The 20,354-nt window shown below is 48.3% G+C and overlaps 1 protein-coding gene across 8 annotated transcripts; it reads right to left on the bottom strand.

Annotated features, from left to right (window-relative positions):
* Positions 1 to 250: 250 nt before the first annotated feature.
* IMMT (inner membrane mitochondrial protein) lies at positions 251 to 20,299 on the bottom strand. 8 transcript variants are annotated; one of them, XM_061359736.1, is made up of 15 exons: positions 20,158 to 20,299; positions 14,018 to 14,094; positions 12,846 to 13,035; positions 11,202 to 11,324; positions 10,517 to 10,589; positions 9,345 to 9,449; positions 8,201 to 8,337; positions 6,260 to 6,363; positions 5,339 to 5,474; positions 4,810 to 4,939; positions 4,519 to 4,533; positions 2,697 to 2,920; positions 1,947 to 2,078; positions 1,506 to 1,635; positions 251 to 1,213 (listed from the first exon to the last, which is right to left on the bottom strand). In XM_061359736.1, exons 1-15 carry the CDS (start codon positions 20,200 to 20,202, stop codon positions 606 to 608), a joined length of 2,229 nt encoding a protein of 742 aa, XP_061215720.1. In that variant the 5' UTR covers positions 20,203 to 20,299; the 3' UTR covers positions 251 to 605. The 8 variants fall into 8 exon arrangements, with proteins under 8 accessions (XP_061215720.1, XP_061215721.1, XP_061215718.1 ...); XM_061359737.1 differs by having other exon boundaries at positions 9,345 to 9,446; XM_061359734.1 differs by having other exon boundaries at positions 10,517 to 10,597; positions 11,207 to 11,324.
* Between the last annotated feature and the right edge of the window lie 55 nt (positions 20,300 to 20,354).

Raw genomic sequence — 20,354 nt, 5'->3', positions numbered from 1 at the left:
TGGCCTTGAACACTGCCAGGGATGGGGCAGCCACAGCTTCTCCGGGCACCCTGTGCCAGCGCCTCAGCACCCTCACAGGGAAGAGCTTCTGCCTAAGAGCTCAGCTCAGTCTCCCCTCTGGCAGGTTCAAGCCATTCCCCTTGGCCTGTCCCTACAGGCCCTTGTCCCAAGCCCCTCTCCAGGTTTCTCCTAGGCCCCTGTAGGCACTGGAAGGCTATATTTGACATTGACACGAGACTGAACAGCAGGAGAAAGTCGTTGAAGTCTGGTTTTATTGAGCTGACAAAGTGGCAAATTGTTAATGGCAGGTTACAAAGATGATTTTGGTTGACCACAAGCCTGCTTGGTAAGACGGGGAAGAAACAAAACTCTTACACCAATTGTAGAGAAGCTTCCTGAAGCTGGGTGTCAGGATAACTCCAAACGGAGAAAAACACAACAGGTTGTGAAGTTAAATACAGTGCAAGGAAACAAAGCCTGCACCCGTGCTTTGATTCCACACCTCCAGCCCCTGCCCGCGGCTTGCTTTGCAACCCTCAGGAGACGATGCCACCTCTCCCCAGCACATTCCATCACTGAACCACCTCCAGCGCCACAATCCTGCCTCACTGCACTTGAGTTGTTCCCAGCCCCACGGCGCTGGCGTACGCTGTCAGTATCTCCACGATCTGTTTTGTTTCCAGGGTCGTGCGAGCCTCGGTGAGCCAGTCGTGGGCCACCCTCCTGGACTCCCCTCTCAACTGGTTCACAAACTTGGCCGCCAGCTCCAGGTCTCCGTGTTCGATGCAGTAGGAAGCGTACGACAGTAACTTGAAGGTGTCGAGGTCGTCGGGGCTGAGCTCTGCAGGCGGCTTCAGCTGCTGAGGGTGGAAGACAAGCAGGGACTGCAGGTAGGACAGGAAGTACTGGTACAAGCTGTTTCTGGTCTCATCGATCATAGCCACCCGTTTGGCCAGTTTTTGGACCGTGTAGAAGCGCGCTCTGAGGGCCTCTTCGCTGTAGACTCCCCGTGTCAGGGACTCCTGCGGGAGGGCCGCTGTTAAGGCTTCGGTGAACGCGTTGTCAGCACAACTGGCTTTGATGGCCTTCACTGCACTCTCCAGGGGTTCCGTGGGACTGTCCCCAGAGGCTGTTTTCATGCAGTATTTGAGTGCTTCCACAGAGAGCCACAGCTGATGGGCCTTCCTGGCCTCCTCCTCTGCCACTGCGTGACCTGCAACGTAAGCAAAGAATGGGATGCTCAGTTGGGTGCACACATGGGAAGTTCTGAACATGAGCAGCAGAACCCACCACTAAACACTCCGCTTTGACAAGCACCCACTCCCTCAGCACTTGATCCTAAATCTGATCCATAATTCAGGATCAGAACAAGACAACAGCAGTTTGGACTCACTCAGCAATGTGGCAAACCCAAGGCCACAAGTTACGTGCCCAAGCCTGGGTTTAGGCACCCAGGTTGGGTAACACGATGTTAGTCATTAAAGAAAGGTGATTTCAGTGCTCACTCTCGACTGCTTGCTCAATTCCCTTCAGCCTGGCGAAGGCAGTGTTGATGTCCATGGTGAAGTTGTCAAGCTGCTCCTGATTAAGGCGTCTGAACTGTATTTCTTGTTCACTGAGTTTCTCTGCTAAGTTCTGAAACAGAGCGAGACACATCGATCAGACCAGAAACAGCCGCTTCATTACAGGCACCTGATTTTTAAGAGGCGTTTCTATGAAGCTCTTGTCCCTCCTAGGGGCAATGCATATAGTAAATACAATAGACCAGTGAAAAGCCTTACTAGGGTGAATTTAACAGTTACTGCACTTGGAACTATCCAAAGGTTATCATCTATGGTAAAATCTTTACAGACCTTGCCAAAAGTCCCTCTCCAGTATTCCTGTAGGCCCCCTTTAGGTCTATGAGAGCTATCCCCCTAATTCCCTTAGGGACTCTTCTCCCTTACCTGCTCAAATTCCACCTTCAGGTCCTGCTCCTGGATCCTAAGGACGTCCCTGATGTGGTCTGTGTGGGCAGCCGCCTGCCGCCGCAGCTGTGTCCGCATCTCACCCTCCATCACCTCGCGCACTTCTTCGATCTGCACACACAAGAGGCTGTTAGGACACCGCTGGTTTCCAGCTGCTTGTCACAGGTGGTGATTTATCCAACACCAGTGATTGCCCAGCGGGTATTTTATACAAGTGGCATTGACAGGGCCCATGTTTCATCTTAAAAAGCTGCTGAGGTCCAGTTCTATAGCTGAGCCTTTTCCTGTTCAAAAACAGCCTCACAATCTACTAATGCCAGTAACTGGTGATCACTCACCAGGCACTTAGAGCGGTTTACCCAAAGAAAGGTTTACTTCATGCTGCCTGTATTTATCATAGACTGATTTGTGTTGGACGGGACCTTAAAGCTCATCCAGTTCCAACCCTGCCATGGGCAGGACCCCTTCCCCTGGAGCAGCTTGCTCCAAGCCCCTGTGTCCAACCTGCCCTTGAGCACTGCCAGGGATGGGGCAGCCACAGCTTCTCTGGGCACCCTGTGCCAGCGCCTCAGCACCCTCACAGGGAAGAGCTTCTACCTAAGAGCTCAGCTCAGTCTCCCCTCTGGCAGGTTCAAGCCATTCCCCTTGGCCTGTCCCTGCTTCCCTTGTCCAAAGCCCCCCTCCAGGTTTCTTGTTGGTGCCTTTAGGCACTTTAGGAGGCTGCTTTACCTTCTTCTCCTGTTCCAATTCAATCTCACTTTTGTGATGCTCCAGTGCTTTGGCCACAGCTGCCTCAAATGCTTTTTTATCTTCAAGTTTCTGCTTCTCCAGGGCCAGCTCGATGTGCTGCTGCTCCCGCACCCGCTGCTCTGCCAGCTGCTTGTTCAACTGGTCGATGCGGCGATGGGCATGTGCAATGAGAGAGTTCAAGTCGTCTGTTGATAACTGGTCAGCTGGAGAACACACAGGGTGTTAGGGAAGGGCTGCAGGGAAGTGGCTGCTGTGGTGCATTGCCCACCTCCCCCTCAAGCACTCTGAGGCTCTGTGTGGTTGGCCAGTGAGCATGTTTTATGGGGATCCCTGAGGACTTCAAGCCTTTGACCTGTGCTAATGCCCACCCAGCACTGCTCTGAACCCACCTATGGGGAAGGACTTCCAATCTAGGAGAGAAATCCCAGACTGGTTTGGGTTGGAAGGGACCTTAAAGCCCATCCAGTTCCAACCCCTGTCACGGGCAGGGACCCCTTCCACTGGAGCAGCTTGTTCCAAGCCCCTGTGTCCAACCTGGCCTTGAGCACTGCCAGGGATGGGGCAGCCACAGCTTCTCTGGGCACCCTGTGCCAGCGCCTCAGCACCCTCACAGGGAAGAGCTTCTGCCTAAGAGCTCAGCTCAGTCTCCCCTCGGGCAGGTTCAAGCCATTCCCCTTGGCCTGTCCCTACAGGCCCTTGTCCCAAGCCCCTCTCCAGCTTTCCTGCAGCCCCTTTAGGCACTGGAGCTGTTCTCAGGTCTCCGCTTAAGGAGCCTTCTCTTCTCCAGGCTGAACCATCCCAGCTCTCAGCCCATCTCCATAGGACAGTGAGCACTGATACCTCCAGCTTGGTCCAAGAAATTAGATAGAAATTAGATCCTGAAAACACTGAATTCATTGTGAGAGGCAGCCACAACTATCTTCTTCCTTCACCAGTCCTCCAGACCACCAGTTCCCAATCACATTTCTTACCCCAATCTGTACTTTCCAGGTTTGGCTACTCAAAGACCTGTGTGGGTCACAACCACATTGCATTTGCTAACAAGTTTGCTATTTTGCTGCCTGGATAGGAGGAGGACACAAGCTACACCTGCAGCATCTCATGACCTGACATTTGGGGACCTGAGTTGCCCAGGCTCTGTAAAATGCTGCAGCTCACCTTGCACTTGCTGCCAGCCCCATTTTCCATGCAGGACTACTGAGGAATACCTTCCTGCAGGGTCTGAAGCACATGAAATTTCACAGTGCTTCAGCCACCCTGCTGCTGAGTGCTGGGGAGAGGACTGGCACAGGAGGGCTCAGTACAGTGGTGCTCAGCAGGGAAGCTGAGCAGCAGCACTAAGCTCAGTGCTGAGCTTACACTGTTACAATGGGGGTTTACTGCACTCCAGATTTAAGTTACATTTCTTTGATTAAAAGAATATAAATAATAATCAAGCTCAGAATCAAAGGGTTAATCAGAACTAAAACCAGTTGTGAAGATGAAATCTGGAGAATCAAATCAGCTTCAAATGAAACTGATTTGGGTTTGGTGGCCCAGCTCAGAGCAGCCCTAGTACTGAGATGTTGTGGCAGGGCTGGCAAGAGCTGCAGTATCCAGCATCTCTGCCACCAGGACTGCTGAGGTGGGCCTCCTTCAGGACAAACACCATCACAATATCAACTAGGATTGGTCTTCAAAGGGTCTGCTTCTCACTGGAATCTCAGAAGCACAGACTGGCTTAAGTGTAAATGTGCCACATAGACACAAAAAGGGACAAGGAGAAGAGATGACATGCACAAGACAGAACAAGTTAACTCACCTAAGTCAGTTATCTCTGCAACAGAAAGAGGAGAGGTTGGAAAAGTTAACGCACATTCACTACAACAAGTCAGTCATGCAGAAGTAAAAGAGGGAACTAAGAGCTTATCATCTACAGTGACTTAAACAAGAGTTCAAGTCTTGAGGAATTCAGGAAGAATAATATAGAAGTCTCTGTATTACAAGATACAGCCCAAAACATCCCAGTCACTGAAATCCCCTTCAGAAACCCGAAGACTGATGTTTAACCAAATGAAACATGCACAAAGCAATGGTGCCATCAGAGACTTACTTAGCCCCTTCCAGCCAGGCTTGACATCGGGGGTGATGCTGTCAAGCTCTCGCTGAAACTCTTCTCTAGCTGTAGTCACAAGCTCATGATATTGAGCTACAATCTTGGCCTCAGACTGTGCTGCCTGAACCTGTAACAAACCCAAATGAGAGGGGTTTAGTATTGAGAAGGGAAGCATACAGAATTTACAGCCAGGCTCTGAGTTAGTGGGTAACGCCATTTACCCACCAAGTCATCAGCACACATTGCTCCTGCTCCTCCTTAACCTCACACTAAATTCCTCTTGGAATCAAACAGGAAGAACAAGTTGCCCACAGAAAGAACTGACTCCAATCAAGCTGCCTGGAGACTCTTTCAGGAGAGAGTTCAAGCTCTCACAAAGATCTTGTCATGGCTGATTACTGGGAGTACAATCAGCTCTGAGACAGTACAGCTGGAACAGGATGGAACTTATTAACCTGCCACAGAGGATGTGGGGATGGGAGACCTGCACAAGCTGCCAGGCCCTTACAGTCTGTGGAAGCATTACCTTTTTCACCACATTGTCCAAGTCAACTATCATATGACGAAGGTTTTCTTCTGCGGAGGTAATGTGAGATTTGGCTCCTGCAATCTGAGACTTCTTGGCATCCTCGATTACACCTTTCATCTTCTCTAACTCCTCTCTGAAAAGAGAAGCAGCTGCTAATGATAAATAACATGTACAGGTCTTACGGCATAACCCCAGAGAAAGGTTTGCTTCATGCTGTCTGCATTTATCATAGACTGGTTTGGGTTGGAAGGGAGCTTAAAGCTTCTCCAGGTCCAACCCCTGCCACGGGCAGGGACACCTTCCACTGGAGCAGCTTGCTCCAAGCCCCTGTGTCCAACCTGGCCTTGAACACTGCCAGGGATGGGGCAGCCACAGCTTCTCTGGGCACCCTGGGCCAGCGCCTCAGCACCCTCACAGGGAAGAGCTTCCTCCTTATATCTAACCTAAATCCATTCAGGTTAAAGACATTCCCCCTTGCCTTACTACTACATGCCCTTACAATAAGTTTAATATTGACAAAATTATCCAAGAATAACACTGAAAGGATTGTGGATTATTTTTCATCTTATTTGAACTTACCACCCCTAGATACAAGCACTAAGGGGATAAACAATTCTTAGAATAGGACTGTTTCAGAGTCCTGGGTACAGTGAGGACTGTGTGCACAGGCACTCAAGACAATGGTACAGCCATCAATCAAAGAAAGGAGGGGTGACAAAAGTAAATAAACAGGTGTACACACTGCAAACTGAAATGTTCATTAGTGTATGGAACCTGGTTTTGATTCGGCACAAACACATCAGTTTAATACAAACACCAGTGACTGCATCCTTTCTAGAAACTCACTGGGTGTCTGCCAGCCCTCACATGGACAACACTATCTTACCATTCAATGAGCCTTAAAACCCACCAACTCACTTGGCTTTTAGAAGGGCATCAGCAGCTTCATCCACAGCTCTCCTCCGATCCTTCAGTGCTTCCTCCAGTGTGCGCCACTGAGAGGACTTTTTCTCCCCAGCGTCCTAAGAGGTAGATTCCTAATCAGGGTCATTGCAATCACTCAGTAAGAGAGTTATTAAAACAAAGTCTGTAGAGATTTATAGATTCATAGAATGGTTTGGGTTGGAAAGGACCTTAAGATCATCCAGTTCCACCCCCTGCCATGGGCAGGGACACCTCACACCAGACCATGTTGCCCAAGGCTCTGTCCAACCTGTCCTTGATTCATAGAATCATAGAATAGTTAGGATTGGAAAGGACCTCAAGATCATTAAGTTCCAACGCCCCCTGCCATGGGCAGGGGCACCTCGCTCTAAACCATATTACCCAAGGCCTTGTCCAACCTAGCCTTGAACATTGCCAGGGATGGAGCATTCACAGCCTCCCTGGACAACCTATTCCAGTGCCTCACCACCCTAACAGGAAAGAATTTCCTACTTATATCCAATCTAAACTTCCCCTGTTTAAGTTTTAACCCATTACCCCTTGTCCTACCACTACAGTCCGTAATGAAGAGTCCATCCCCAGCATCCCTATAGGCCCCCTTCAGATACTGGAAGGCTGCTATGAGGTCTCCGCGCAGCCTTCTCTTCTCCAGGCTGAACAGCACCAACTTTCTCAGCCGATTTTCATATGGGAGGTGCTCCACTCCCTGATCATCCTCGTGGCCTCCTCTGGACTTGTTCCAACAGATCCATGTCCTTTTTATGTTGAGGACACCAGAACTGCACACAATGCTCCAAGTGAGGTCTCACGAGAGCAGAATAAAGGGGCAGGATCACCTCCTTCGACCTGCTGGTCACGCTCCTTTTGATGCAGCCCAGGATAGGGTTGGCTTTCTGGGCTGCAAGCACACACTGAAGCCGGCTCATGTTCATTTTCTCATCAACCAGCACCCCCAAGTCCTTCTCCGCAGGGCTGCTCTGAATCTCTTCTCCGCCCAGCCACACGCTACAAATTCCACTTCTTGCTACAGATTTCACTCAACCTGAGCAATATCCTTGTGTTTTACCAACAGCACAGCTGGAAGCTTTAGGAACTGTTCACCTCTTCCATCATTTTAGTCAGGGTTTGTTGGGTTCCTCACCTGATCAACAGCCATTTGTACATGCAGAAAAGTCTGGGTGGATCACTATGGTGCCACAGCGGTTCACAGGGAATATCTGCATGTATTAATGTACTCTAATACCTGAACACTGCTTTTAAGCTTAACACTTAAAGCATCATAATACTTTTAAGTTGCTTAATGTTAAAGTAAGCTTAACACTTAAGCTTAAAAGCAAACACTTAAGACATTTGTTTTACTATCCACTAGATTAAATCTTGCGTGTTTAGTTGCCCATATGCTCATTGATTAACAACATTAAATGATATCCTCTGATCCAGAACTCAATAGGCAGCAGCAGTTCCCCACAAGTATTAGGTTTATTCCAGCACTGGCACATCAGAACCACAGATGCCATTACTCATACACCATCCACTCATTTCCAGGCAAGAAACAAAGAGCCCAGCAAGATTTGGTAAGGGGAAGAGCTTGACAGAATTAGCAAGGTGGACAGCATGATAACCTCACTGTACCTGGGTAAAAAAGCAGCTTGGGAATTAAAATATAATGTGAACACTTGCAAGCAGAAAAGTGCGTGTTAATAATACAATGATAAAGGGAAATAAAGGAGTTGGGGAAAAATAGATCATTCAAAAGCAAACCCACCTCATTCACAAGTGGAAAGATGAGTTAAAACAGTGAAGACATTGCAAGAAAAGTTTCCAACTTCAGTTTTAGTTGTGAGATTAAAGGGTTTTTTGGAGGGGTTCTTTCAGTGTGTTCAGAAAAAGAAGAGCAATATTGTCCCAGTTTACCTCAGAGTTGTCCATGGCCTCCTTCAGTATCTGTGAATGGGCATTCACTGCTTGCACAGCAGACTCCTGGGCAGTAATGGCCTGAAGGGTTACACGAGCTGTTGCGCTTAGAGCTCCTTCAAGAGTTGCTGCAAGGGCTGGAAAAACATGAATTAAGTCAATTAAACTATAGAGAAAAGAGTTTTAGAACCAGTGAAATGACACCTCACATTCTCTGTGCCTCCTTATGCTATTTTCTATGGCTCAAAAGAGTTCAGTTCAGGAACTACAAAGAAGAGTCACCGACCACACTTCCTATTTAGAAAGGGAGCTCTAAGGTGCAAGTCTGCACTTAGAGCAATAAAAGTCCTCCGTGCAAAACCTTCACCATGTTTTTGCACGGGGTGCATTTAATCCAAGAGGTGTATCCCATCACAGAGGGAGGCTGAGCCAAAAGAAGAGAAGCTGAAAGGGTATCTTACGTGATGCCTTCCACATCTAAAGGGCTGTTACAGAAAAACCTGAACCAGGCTTCTCAGAGGTGCCCAGACAAATGGAGAGAGGCAACAGATCCACGTGCCAGCAAGAGAAATTAACTGGATACACCAAGTTCTCCATCTCAAGAGTGCTGGCAAAGCTGCTCAGGGAGGTGGAACAACCTCTATCCTTGGAGAGCTCCAAACCTCCAGGGAGAAGGCCTTGGAAGGATCATTATACTTTCAAAGGGTGCTCCTAGAGAGGTGGATGATGCCCTAAGCCTATCAGTGTTTGAGAGGCCTTTGGACAATGCCCTTAAGAACATGCTTGAACTTGGTCAAGCCCCGAAGTGGTCAGGGAGTTGGACTTGATGATTGCTGTAAGTCCCTTACAACCAATAGAGTCTAATCTATTCTAACCTGTCCCAATTCTCCATGCAGGGAGATGGACCTCCAAGGTCCATTCCAAGGACCTCTCCAAGAGCCATTCCAACCCAAAGTTTTCCATCATTCTTTGACTTATCAGTTACTTCTTAGTGAGTGGAAGAAGCTTCAGCACCACTCACTCTGCCAACCCAACACAGGGACAACAAAAAGGTGTGTAATCAGTTTAGAACTCTAAAGCCAAGAGAGTCCAACAATTCTTCTGTCAAGTACAACACAGACAGGAAAACCAACAGCACACTCACCTGATATCTTCTCTTGCTCCTCTTTGTCTTGCTGGGCAAGCCGGGCTGCAACTTCTTCTGGTGAGCGTTCTTTTATAGCATGGAAACCTTCGTGTACTTTACCTACTCAGAAGTAAAAGAGAGTTGAGCTTGTTTAAGTGGAGAGCCCAAGTCAGTACATGGATTACTTGCAGGGAAGTCACTTTCTTTTCCACACCGATTTTTATCATCAGGATCACTTTATAAATCTGACTTCTGCACAAAGCCATGCTGAAACTGCCTCAGGCACTTTTATATCTGTAAGTAATGGCCAGGCTCACATCTTCTTAAAATTAAAGATCGTAGCATGGACACCTCACCAGCATGTGTAGATTTGATGTTGACCAGATACAAAAATACACAAGATTCAAAGGCACAAGGCAAAGCAAGAAGTGAGAAACATTTATAGAGCCAAGTTTCATTTTTAAGGTAGTACCTTGAGGGTTTTTAGCTCTCCTTTGGCATGCTTAGTGTCCAGTTAAAATAACGAGATTAGTGAGCAGGTTATGGTGAATCACAATTCTGTTCTATTCCTTACCCTAAGGCTATTTAAGAGTGAGCATTCACTTAAGTAATTCAAGACCAACAGCAAGTCTGTATCTGTACTGAGGAGACAGCCCAGACCTCTCAGACTCAGGTTACCTTCTAATAATGCTGATGCTAACCCTGAAGAATGTATTTACTTATTGCTGCCATACTTGTTATGAGATGTGCTCATACATAAAGGAGCTAATTTAACCCCATCTCAAAGAGACTATGATAGAGAAGCTGGTGTTTCTTGCTGAGTTAAGCAATGTTCTTCAGTTGCTTCACTTGGCCCTAGGCAGACACGCTTTTCTGAACAGCAACCAGAAAGCCACAAAGGGCACAGGCAAACTGGACTATGCAAGTTCCAGTTCAGCATAAAGGCTTTCCTCTTGTGTTCACACCTATACCTGTCCCAGGTATCACTCTCAGCTTCTTAGTATGCTAAAACTCTATTAATAGATGATGGAAGTTTCCTTCTGCAAGAGGCACAAAGAATCCTTTAAAAACAAAGAATCCTTTAAAAAAGCCTTTAAAAACTAACAAATACCAAGACTGAAGTAAGAGTTTATGCACTTGAAGCTAAAGGATTTGGGGTTTATCCATCACGTTCACATGATCTTTTTCACCTTCTTCAGTCTGTATCCCAGGAGCTGGCACCGACACGGCTACCCCTGTTGCAGAGATGATCTGTGCTGCAGCCTTGCCCGCTGTTAAACACAGTTACAGAACAAAACCAGCCGGTAAATGTGTGTTAGAATGTTAAGAACAGGGATATAAGACTTCATTATTTTTTTTGCCTCTAAAAACATTCTTTTGGACGCTGATATTAGGATTTCCAGAGAGATTCCTGGGGACACAGCAACGAGGTATTACACATACACACACACATGCAGCCATGAAATGTACAATGATGTCAAAGCTGCTCCCCTCTTAAACCAATCCCATTTGATCTGGCTTTATGGTAGCTCAGTCATTATCCAAATTAAAACTTCTTGTGCTTGCAAGCAGAGGTGAACAGCCTCAGCACCCAAAGTGATTGTCCTGCTGAGTCCCATATCTAAAGTATGCAGGACAGTCAATGTTTATCTCACATTCCAAACAGTCTATAAAGTAAATTAAGAAACAAAATAGTAGGACAAAAGAAATCTAAAGCCATTTTAGGCAAATTTCCCTAGAAAAGAAAATAACATTAATTCTCAGAAATGAGAGCATACAGCATCAACCATTCCAAAGGACTATCTTAATCTCCCCTAGCATGTATGACATAGACCATTAGGATCTTTTGCTTCTCTCTACATAATACTGTATAACTTTACCTTCTTTTTCCTCTGCAGGAGCAGCAACCTCTGTTTTGCTGATGTGGGATTTAGCAGGCTGTTTGGACTCTTTCATTACTTCTGCTACAGATGAGATCTTCAGTGGGCCTTGCTGTATCTTGAAAAATCAAAACCAAGAGACCCCATCAGTTTTCCAAGCAGCTTGTGGGGCACTGCTTCCATCAGAATGGGAAAGCACATTTCCATGTCTGTAGCATAAATCTAAGCTTCAAGGTACACATGAAAAGAATAGCAAGGCCATGTCATTTCTTGCCTTGATTTTTAATGTAGAAGGAATCTTTACAACTTCCACCTCTGGAAAACTGAAGGGACAGCAGTGGCACAGGTTTCTCTATAAATAATTTATTAAGGTATCAATAAAAAGGAGGTAATTTCCTGCTTCAAGTGTTCCAAACACTTATGAGTCTGTTGGGCACTATAGATAATACAGAAACTATAAAAATCACTCACACAAAGGTCTGAAACTACTCCAGAAAGCAGATTTAAATGATTTAGTCTCTATAAGCATATCTTAAACTAATTCAGTTGACACCTCTGTATTTCAAACCTCTGCAGCATTTATGGTCACAACAAGCGAGGCCATCAGTCCCCCCTACCCAGCTTCAGCTCTTTAGGTGAGTGCTCCAACAGCCTGCCCCTCAACTATCAAGCTTTGCCCCCAACACTTCTGGCAGTCACCCTTCCCATTCCGACCAGTTTCTAGGCAACTCTTTCTGAAGCTCAGTGGAAAAGATAGGAATTGTTTTAATGGTAGGTGACTGCATAGCTCAAGATATGTTTTAATTAAAGAACAAACAGGGTGATTTGGTCTGGGTATCACTGAATGATGCCACAGGCACGGTGTGGGATTGACAGGCATGAAAGGAAACAGGTTTGCATGATGTCACTGATTGCCCTTTGAAAGGATTCAGATGCTCATGTTCAGGGCAGACAAACACTCAAGAAAAGAGTATTGCAGGGTTTTATGATATTAACCCTTTAATATCCATTACTCAAAGCCACAAGGAATAAAGAAAAGCATTTGACTGTGCAGGTGATGACTTTGTCAGCCAGCAAAATCTACTAGTGCCTGGGAGGCATGAAGAGCTTGGGTGAGCACAAGGGTGTGTAAAGCCAGAAGAGAGGCAGTTTTGGTGAACTGATCTTCTCCTCTTCATTAAAAACAGCTTTCTTAAATTCCAATTTAATAACTTTTGGGTTTCTTGCGGGTTAAATGGCTTCTGGAAGCTCAGGACAACCACAGCAGAGCAGCTCTTCAGCATTCTTGGATAACTGAGAAGCGCTTGCTTTCAGATGCAGGAACAGAGAAACTTCCAGATTCAATTTCCAGAAGGCAGCATCAGGTTTCCCCTTCCCCATATTCATGCCACTAAGATTTCAAAGGATGATGCTTACGCATGGCTCTGCACCACACAAATCTTTACTCATTCCAGCATGTTTTCAGTCCTCTTTAAAGTTAAGTTCAGCTCAGAATAAGAGTTTTCTAATCCTGCTACATCATTGACTACACTGAGCCTCTAGGAAAACAAGTTAAATTCTAGCACATGACCTACCCCTCTCTCTGCCCACTTTATATTTTAGCAGAGCAGCTATTCAGTTAGGAATGGGAAACACTTACTGGTTTCTTTGGCAGCGGTGTGCTGTAAGGTGCAGGACCAAGTGCCATCTCAAAGAGTTTATCTGAGTAGGGAATGGCCTTCTCGACGCTCTCCCGGAATTGGGAATCATAGCTGGCGTACAGGACGGTACCCCCAACCCCTCCACCCACAAACAGGATACCAGCACCAATGATTTTACCTACAGAAACACTGAGGGGGAAAGAAGAGTCAAAGTTATCAATTGTATTCGTGAGAGTGATGTAAAATGTATTATATGACAAACATCAATCAGTTTGTGAGGCTTCAGCTTCTGGCTGAGGACAGCCTCTCCGTTCTTGCCAATAAACCCAGCACCCACTTAAAGCCGCTTTCAGCACCAGCAAATCCATACTGGTTCATGACAAACCCAAAGGCAGGATGGCAACTCACAACCTTCCTTGTAACTATTGATCATCCTGATGAGCTTCATTTAAATCTGACTGAACCAAACAAGGAAGACACAAAACTATGAGAATGAAAGTTACTCAACAACAAGTGCCACTGCTACCAATTATGTGAAACTAAGGAGCGGATTCCCTCTTGGTCAACGCAACAGAAAAACCAGTTTATGGAATCACAGAATTATTTGGGCTGGAAGAGACCTTCAAAGCTCATCCAGTCCAATCCCCCCTGCAATGAGCAGGGACATCTTCAACTAGATCAGCTTCCTCAGAACCACATCCAGCCTGGCCTTGAATGTCTCCAGGGATTGTGCATCCACCTCCTGTCTAGACAACCTGTGCCAGTGTTTTACTGCCATCATTGTAAAGGATTTCTTCCTCACATCCAGCCTGCATCTTCCCTCTTTAGTTTAAAACCATCACTCCTCACCCTATCACAGCAGTCGCCCTAAAAAGTCTTGTCCCCATATTTCTTATGAGCCCCTTTTAAGAACTGAAATGCCACAATAAGGTCTCCCTGAAGCCTTCTCTTGTCCCAGCTGAATAACCCCAGGTCTCTCAGCCTGCCTCCATAGAGGAGACACTCCATCCCTCTGATCATTTCTGTGGCCCTCCTCTGGATACTCTCCATCAGATCTGCAGATTCCAGAGCTGGACGCAATAATCCAGGGGTGTTCTCACCAGAGCAGGGCAGAGGGGCAGAATCACCTCCCTTGACCTTCACATTCCACCCTTCAAATGCCCCTACGTACCCAGACTCTCCTGAGGAGGTGGCATATCCGCGGTACAGCTGTAATGGACGGAGTGATGCCCTCCGGCACCGGCTATTCTGCAAGGGGTAGAGGAGACAAGAGTTAAGCAGTGAGCACATTTAGACTCAACACCAGTATGCCACCACTTTGCTCCATGGCCGCATCTCACTCTCCAAAAGAAAGCAGCAGCTGGAATCAGAGCAGTGATACTGGACTCTTGTTTTCCCTAAACAAAGCAGAGAGCTTTTTCATAGAGTCACAGACTGGTTTGGGTTGGAAAGGACCTTAGGATTATCCAGTTCCAACCCCCCTGCCATGGGCAGGGACACCTCACACTAAACCATGGCACCCAAGGCTCTGTCCAACCTGGCCTTGAACACTGCCCAGGATGGAGCATTCACAGCTTCCCTGGGCAACCCATCCCAGTGCCTCACCACCCTTACAGTAAAGAACTGCTTCCTTAGATCTAACCTGGACTTCCCCTGTTTCTGTTTGAGCCCATCACCCTGTACCACTACAGTCCCTGATGAATAGTCCCTCTCCAGCATCCTTGTAGGCCCCTTCAGATACTGGAAGGCTGCTCTGAGGTCTCCAATGCTATGAGGTCTCCAATGGTTTCACAGAGAGCTTGTAGCTTAAGGGCTTTTTAAGTGGTCATGAGGCATTTTGAAGAACAAGGAGGAAAACCAAACCCTACCCCAGCTTATTTCTGCCCTGGCTTTGCCCGTTTGCATTCCCTACCCAGTACAATTGGGTTAGTTCAGATTCTCTTTGTCAATCTCATGACAACCCCAACCCCTCCCTCGGCTGTGAGCAGAGCAGAGGACAACAGCAGCTGTTTAAATACTTAAAACTATTAAAACCTCTAATAATACTTCCAACTGCTTTTATTTCTGAAGACACACAAGCAGATCTTGAGCTTCCATACAGAGACCTCCCCTCTACAAGAACTAATCACAGCTTTCCATAGAGACATCAGAGTAGAACATAAATTACTATATGAAGAGTGATATTTTGTTGTATTCTACTCAACAAAACCCACAGTACCCAAGATTTTTATCTATCTTCTTTACATCTGAATACTCAGATATACCAGAAAGACTGGTTAAGCTACTATAGCCTACAGAAGGAAAAACACCATCCCCTGTCAGGTGTTATTTTCCCCACACATGAATTGCTAAGAGAGAAATCAGGACTCATGGAAAACCACTCTAAAGGCACAAGAAGAACTTTTCCCACGGATAAGGGAATTTCCCTTTAAATAAAAGGAAAACTGGGAGATGCTTCACTACAACATAAGCCCCAAAAGGAAGTTTCTCTACTTCTTTTGGCACATGGCAGTAAGTAACAAGGACAAATCTTGTGCTTTAGGTCCCATCGCTGCCCAACAGCACAGAGACGAAAGGCAGGAACGCTTAAGTTTTTCCAGAAAGGCAGCCAACACATGTTTAATGAGTAACAGGAGCATGGGTACAGCAACAGGAAACGTGCTCCTCTTCCCCCTGAGACCTTCCCGAGCCCTCTCTGGGCTCTGGGGCTGATTTTCTGGGTTACAATGGATAGAACAGGCAGCAAAATCATGCATATATGGTTTTGATTATTAGGCTTGATTGCCCCGGCAGCACACACTGAGGCTTCACTTGTCCTTCCAAGGGGAGCTTCATGACTCAAAGCCTCAGAAATCATCTTGTAATCGACTGCTGGCCATGCTCCTGCCTCTCAACAGCTCCACACCATGACACACAGGATGAGCAAAACACTTCAGCATTGCGTGTACAGCTCAACCCAATGAAATGAGAAGGGACAAAACCCATTCTATTCTATTCATCAGACTGAATTATCAGTCCCTTCCAGCACTTTGGGTTTCAGTTATTTTGCCTGAGGCTCATCTGGAAACAAACCATTGCTCCCAAGCCCCTCAGCAGGCTCTCCAGAGGTTATCCCACAGCAAAAAAGGGCTTAAGGCAACTCACTTGAGGCTGCCACAACCATAACCTTGGTGCCTGGACCAGCCCCCCCACTGTCATATTGGCTAAACCCCCTACTCAGCCTGGTGATGGCAGATAACACCCTATCCAGTCAGTTCTCCCTCCTTCAGCAAACACATCTGTGACTGCACTGCGAACAGGCTGTGCTTAGGTAGCTAAAGGGGCAGAGGGGAAAATGTGCTTCTGGTACCTCAGCATTTATGCTTTGTATACCAGGAGGGTTTTTTGATGGGATTATTGGGTTTAGTGCAGATGCTTTATGGACCAGGTGATCTTGGTGGTCCATCCCAAGAAGGGATGTTCTATGATCAGCCAAATCCCCATTCATCAAGTTGAGAGGAAGCAAAACCCCGGAGCTCTGTCTACAATGTTGGACTCTCACACTAGTGTACACGTAGCAGCAGGAGTGAGAACTAAACCTAAACCCCAACAACTCTTTCCCTCAAGATGCTTGCAACAAATAGAGGCTCCTGCAGCTGGCCAGGAAGCACCAACAAAAAGTCTTAGGTATCAGTGTTTTATGAACCCAAGCTCAAGTCTGATTTCTCTCCATCACATCCAAATACACTACACCAAAAAAATCACTGATTTGTTTAAAATCCCTCTTTTTTAAAGCAGCATTTTCTCTTTTGGCCCTCATAGTAACATTGCTCATATTTGCTGTATCACTGTAATTTGGAAACTTACAGGTAGTTTGAATCATTTCCAGGACTTTATCAGGTTTTAGACCCCTGTTATACATTTGCAATAATAAATTACAAAGGATTTGGAAGAAATAGATGGCACATGCTTTGCTATGCCCTGTGAAAGGCAGAAATTACCTTTTGCTGTCCTGTAGTAGAGAACACCATTTGAATAAAGCATCACACAGACAGATCCCTGTAGCAAGGGCACTGCAGGGCAGCAGATGCCATTTTTTCCACCTCTTCCATCAATTCTACGTGCTGTTTGTTTCACCTAATTCCTTAGCTGCTTATTACTTTACATTCATTACCTACTATTATATCACCATGAGAATCACTTTGCAGGGCACATCATACCTTCGGTCTGGCTCGTATTCACGAGCCCCAGTGAGCCCAGCATTTGAGCTGCTGCTTATACTTCACATGTAATTTCACACTACAGAATCACAGCATGGTTTGTGTTGGAGGGGACCTTAAAGCTCATCCAGTTCCAACCCCTGCCACGGGCAGGGACCCCTTCCACTGGAGCAGCTTGCTCCAAGCCCCTGTGTCCAACCTGGCCTTGAACACTGCCAGGGATGGGGCAGCCACAGCTTCTCTGGGCACCCTGTGCCAGCGCCTCAGCACCCTCACAGGGAAGAGCTTCTGCCTAAGAGCTCAGCTCAGTCTCCCCTCTGGCAGGTTCAAGCCATTCCCCTTGGCCTGTCCCTACAGGCCCTTGTCCCAAGCCCCTCTCCAGGTTTCCTGCAGCCCCTTTAGGCACTGGAGCTGCTCTAAGGTCTCCCCTTCAGGACCCTTCTCCAGGCTGAACCAACCCAGCTCTCCTGGCCTGGCTCCAGAGCAGAACTGCTCCAGCCCCCTGAGCATCTTCTATTACCCAGACACAGGACACACCATGCTCTGCATTCATTCAGTCCCACCTAAACCTCTCCCAGTCACCAGGTTCCAGCATCTTGCCCCAGAGCCTGCACAGAATGAAGCCTGTGCTGTTTTCTGTTGCATGGGATTTGTGTACTTAAACAGAAAGAGGAAACCAGAAACCTCAGAGGAAGTTTATTATGACAGAGGTTAGGTGGAACAAGGGCATCTGACCACAGAACTCCAATTAATTTCCCATCATTCAAGGCCTCAGTGCAATAATCACACCTGTTACAAAAAGCCTTCTGTTCCTCTTCAAATTAGACCACAGAAATAATCCAAATAAGGGAAGAAAGCCTCTGAGCCATCCTTGCATATGCCTGCAAACAAGGCCAGGTTGGATGGGGCTTGGAGCAAGCTGCTCTAGTGGAAGGTGCCCCTGCCCATGGAAGGTTGGAACTGGATGAGCTTTAAGGTCCCTTCCAGTGCAAATCATTCTGTGAGGCTATGAATATGAATAAAAAGAAGCAAAATGTATCAAAACCCCTTTCACTGCCTGACTGCTCTTGTTATCCAAACTAAATCTCTGCTGTGTTTGGTCTCGTCAGGAAATACGAGTGGGGATAAAGGGAAAATTTAACACATGAGGGTTTTAAGTAGGGAAACAACCAGCAAGGACACAAACTTCACAGAGTGCTGTGGCTTCTCTGTCTGCACAGTTCTTCCACACAACATTTATAGACCAAAGACAAGCTTCAAACCTGCAAAGCACGACACTGGCATTCCCGGTGCTGTACAGTCATTCCAGATACATCCTTCTAAAGCCTGAACACATGCACATAGCCTAAGTGATAAACATCTGCAAAAGTCTGCTTTCTGTCTTCCCAACTCCCAGCTAAAACATTCCACAGGCCTGCAAACCCAGAGCCTTCCTTTGGTGACCTGCACCAGGGAACGCTCCAGCCTTTATAAAGCAGCAGAGGAAGCACCAATGGCTGCAACGAAGAAGTTGGCAGCTTTAAAGCAGTTACCTTTCAGCTACAGAGTCAGTGGGGGCTGAACACACACCTGGGCTCCATGAATAAAGAGTACCAAACACTGAGCACAGAACAGAAGATAAAAGTGATCTGATCAGATGACTTTTTAATCACTGTTAACAGATACCTGAAACACAAGTTGGGGCATTTGCAGAGGAGCCACCCTCACCTCTGAAGTCTTGTAGCTACTTAAAGCTGGCCAACTGACCCTGAGCATAGAGCTATGGCTCTTCACATATGTGGATACTGAAACAGAAAAGATGCCAGGTGCTTCTCTTACGGAGCCAGGCTGAGGGAGCTGGGATTGTTTAGCCTTGAGAAGGCTCCTTAAAGTGAGACCTTAGAGCAGCTCAGGCACCCGAAGGGGCTTGGGACAAGGGCCTGTAGGGACAGGACAGGGGGAATGGCTTGAACCTGCCAGAGGGGAGACTGAGCTGAGCTCTTAGGCAGAAGCTCTTCCCTGTGAGGGTGCTGAGGCGCTGGCACAGGGTGCCCAGAGAAGCTGTGGCTGCCCCATCCCTGGCAGTGTTCAAGGCCAGGTTGGACACAGGGGCTTGGAGCAAGCTGCTCTAGTGGAAGGTGTCCCTGCCCGTGGCAGGGGGTGGTACTGGATGGGCTTTAAGTTCCCTTCCAACCCAAACCACACTGATTATGTGCCTGCTTCACAAGGGCTCTGTAGTGTATTATCATCCTAATCTCTGCAGATGCATGAGGGCAAAAGTCCAGGCACTTCATCCCACGGGCACATTTCCTCCTGGCATCGCACATTCTCTCCTCTCCATGTCGTTCTGTGAGGACTGAATGCTCCCCGTTAGAGCTGCTCGGTACCACAGCCCCCCCACACGTGCAGGCACCCGTCACTCTCAGCACCCACGGTCGGACCCACCGGGTCAAACAGGGGCAGGGCTGTGAGGGGCCAGGAGCCGCAGGCGCAAGGGAGGCCGCGGCGGGGAAGGCAAGGTCACGTCCTTCCCGCCCGCACCCGAGCGGGCCCGAGCGCTCCGACACCCCGGAACCGGACGGCTGAGTGCCGCTGCCGAGCCCCGCCGCTCCTCCGGGCTGCGGCCACTGCTCACCGGCACTGCCGAGCCCCGGGCCGGCTGGAGCGGCGGCACCAGGCCAGGCCCCGGCCACCCGCACCCCCGGCGTGCAGTGCGCCGGGTACCACTCGGCCCGGCCCGCCTCCAACCCCGCAGGCCTGCACCCGGTAGGCGGCCCCCGGCGGACTACCAGGACCGGCATGCCTTGCGGGCGGGGCGCCCCTCCACCCCACGTACTTGTGCCGCAAGGCACGCCGGGACTCGTAGTACACACGGCTTCCCGGCACCAAACCCCCACCCCTCCAGGTAGCGTATTGGCTCTCGCGGCCGCCCCTCAAAGCCCAACAGCCAATCACAGCCCACATGTGCGGAGTCATTCAGAGCAGACCGAGCCACGATTAGAGGACGCGCCTCATGTCCCCCCCGCCCGGCGCTGCTCCCGCGGCCAGGCCCAGCCCAGCCTGTCCTGTGAGGCGGGCGGCCAGGCCTCATCGCCCGGAGGGCTTCCCCAAAGCTGCGCGCCTCCCGCCTCACCTGCGCTGCCACGGCGACGCCCGCTCGGTGACACGCCCGCAGCATGGCCTCGGAGCCGGCGGCGGCCGGGGCGGGCAGCAGGAAGGCGCTGAGCGCGGTGACTGGCAGCTCCTCCCGCCTCCAGCCCCCCCCCCCGCGCACCGCGAGGTCCAGGCTTCCGGTGCGGCGGGGGCGTGACCGCGCGTAGCGGAGATTGA

Source organism: Neopsephotus bourkii, unplaced genomic scaffold (assembly GCF_033783945.1).
Source record: "Neopsephotus bourkii isolate Nb327-2 ecotype Australia unplaced genomic scaffold, CSIRO-AGI_Nbou_v1 NB_994, whole genome shotgun sequence".
In the NCBI taxonomy this organism is placed as follows: Eukaryota; Metazoa; Chordata; class Aves; order Psittaciformes; family Psittacidae; genus Neopsephotus; species Neopsephotus bourkii.
Note: the sequence above shows the minus strand (reverse complement) of the source record. Positions and strands in the feature narration are given on the sequence as shown.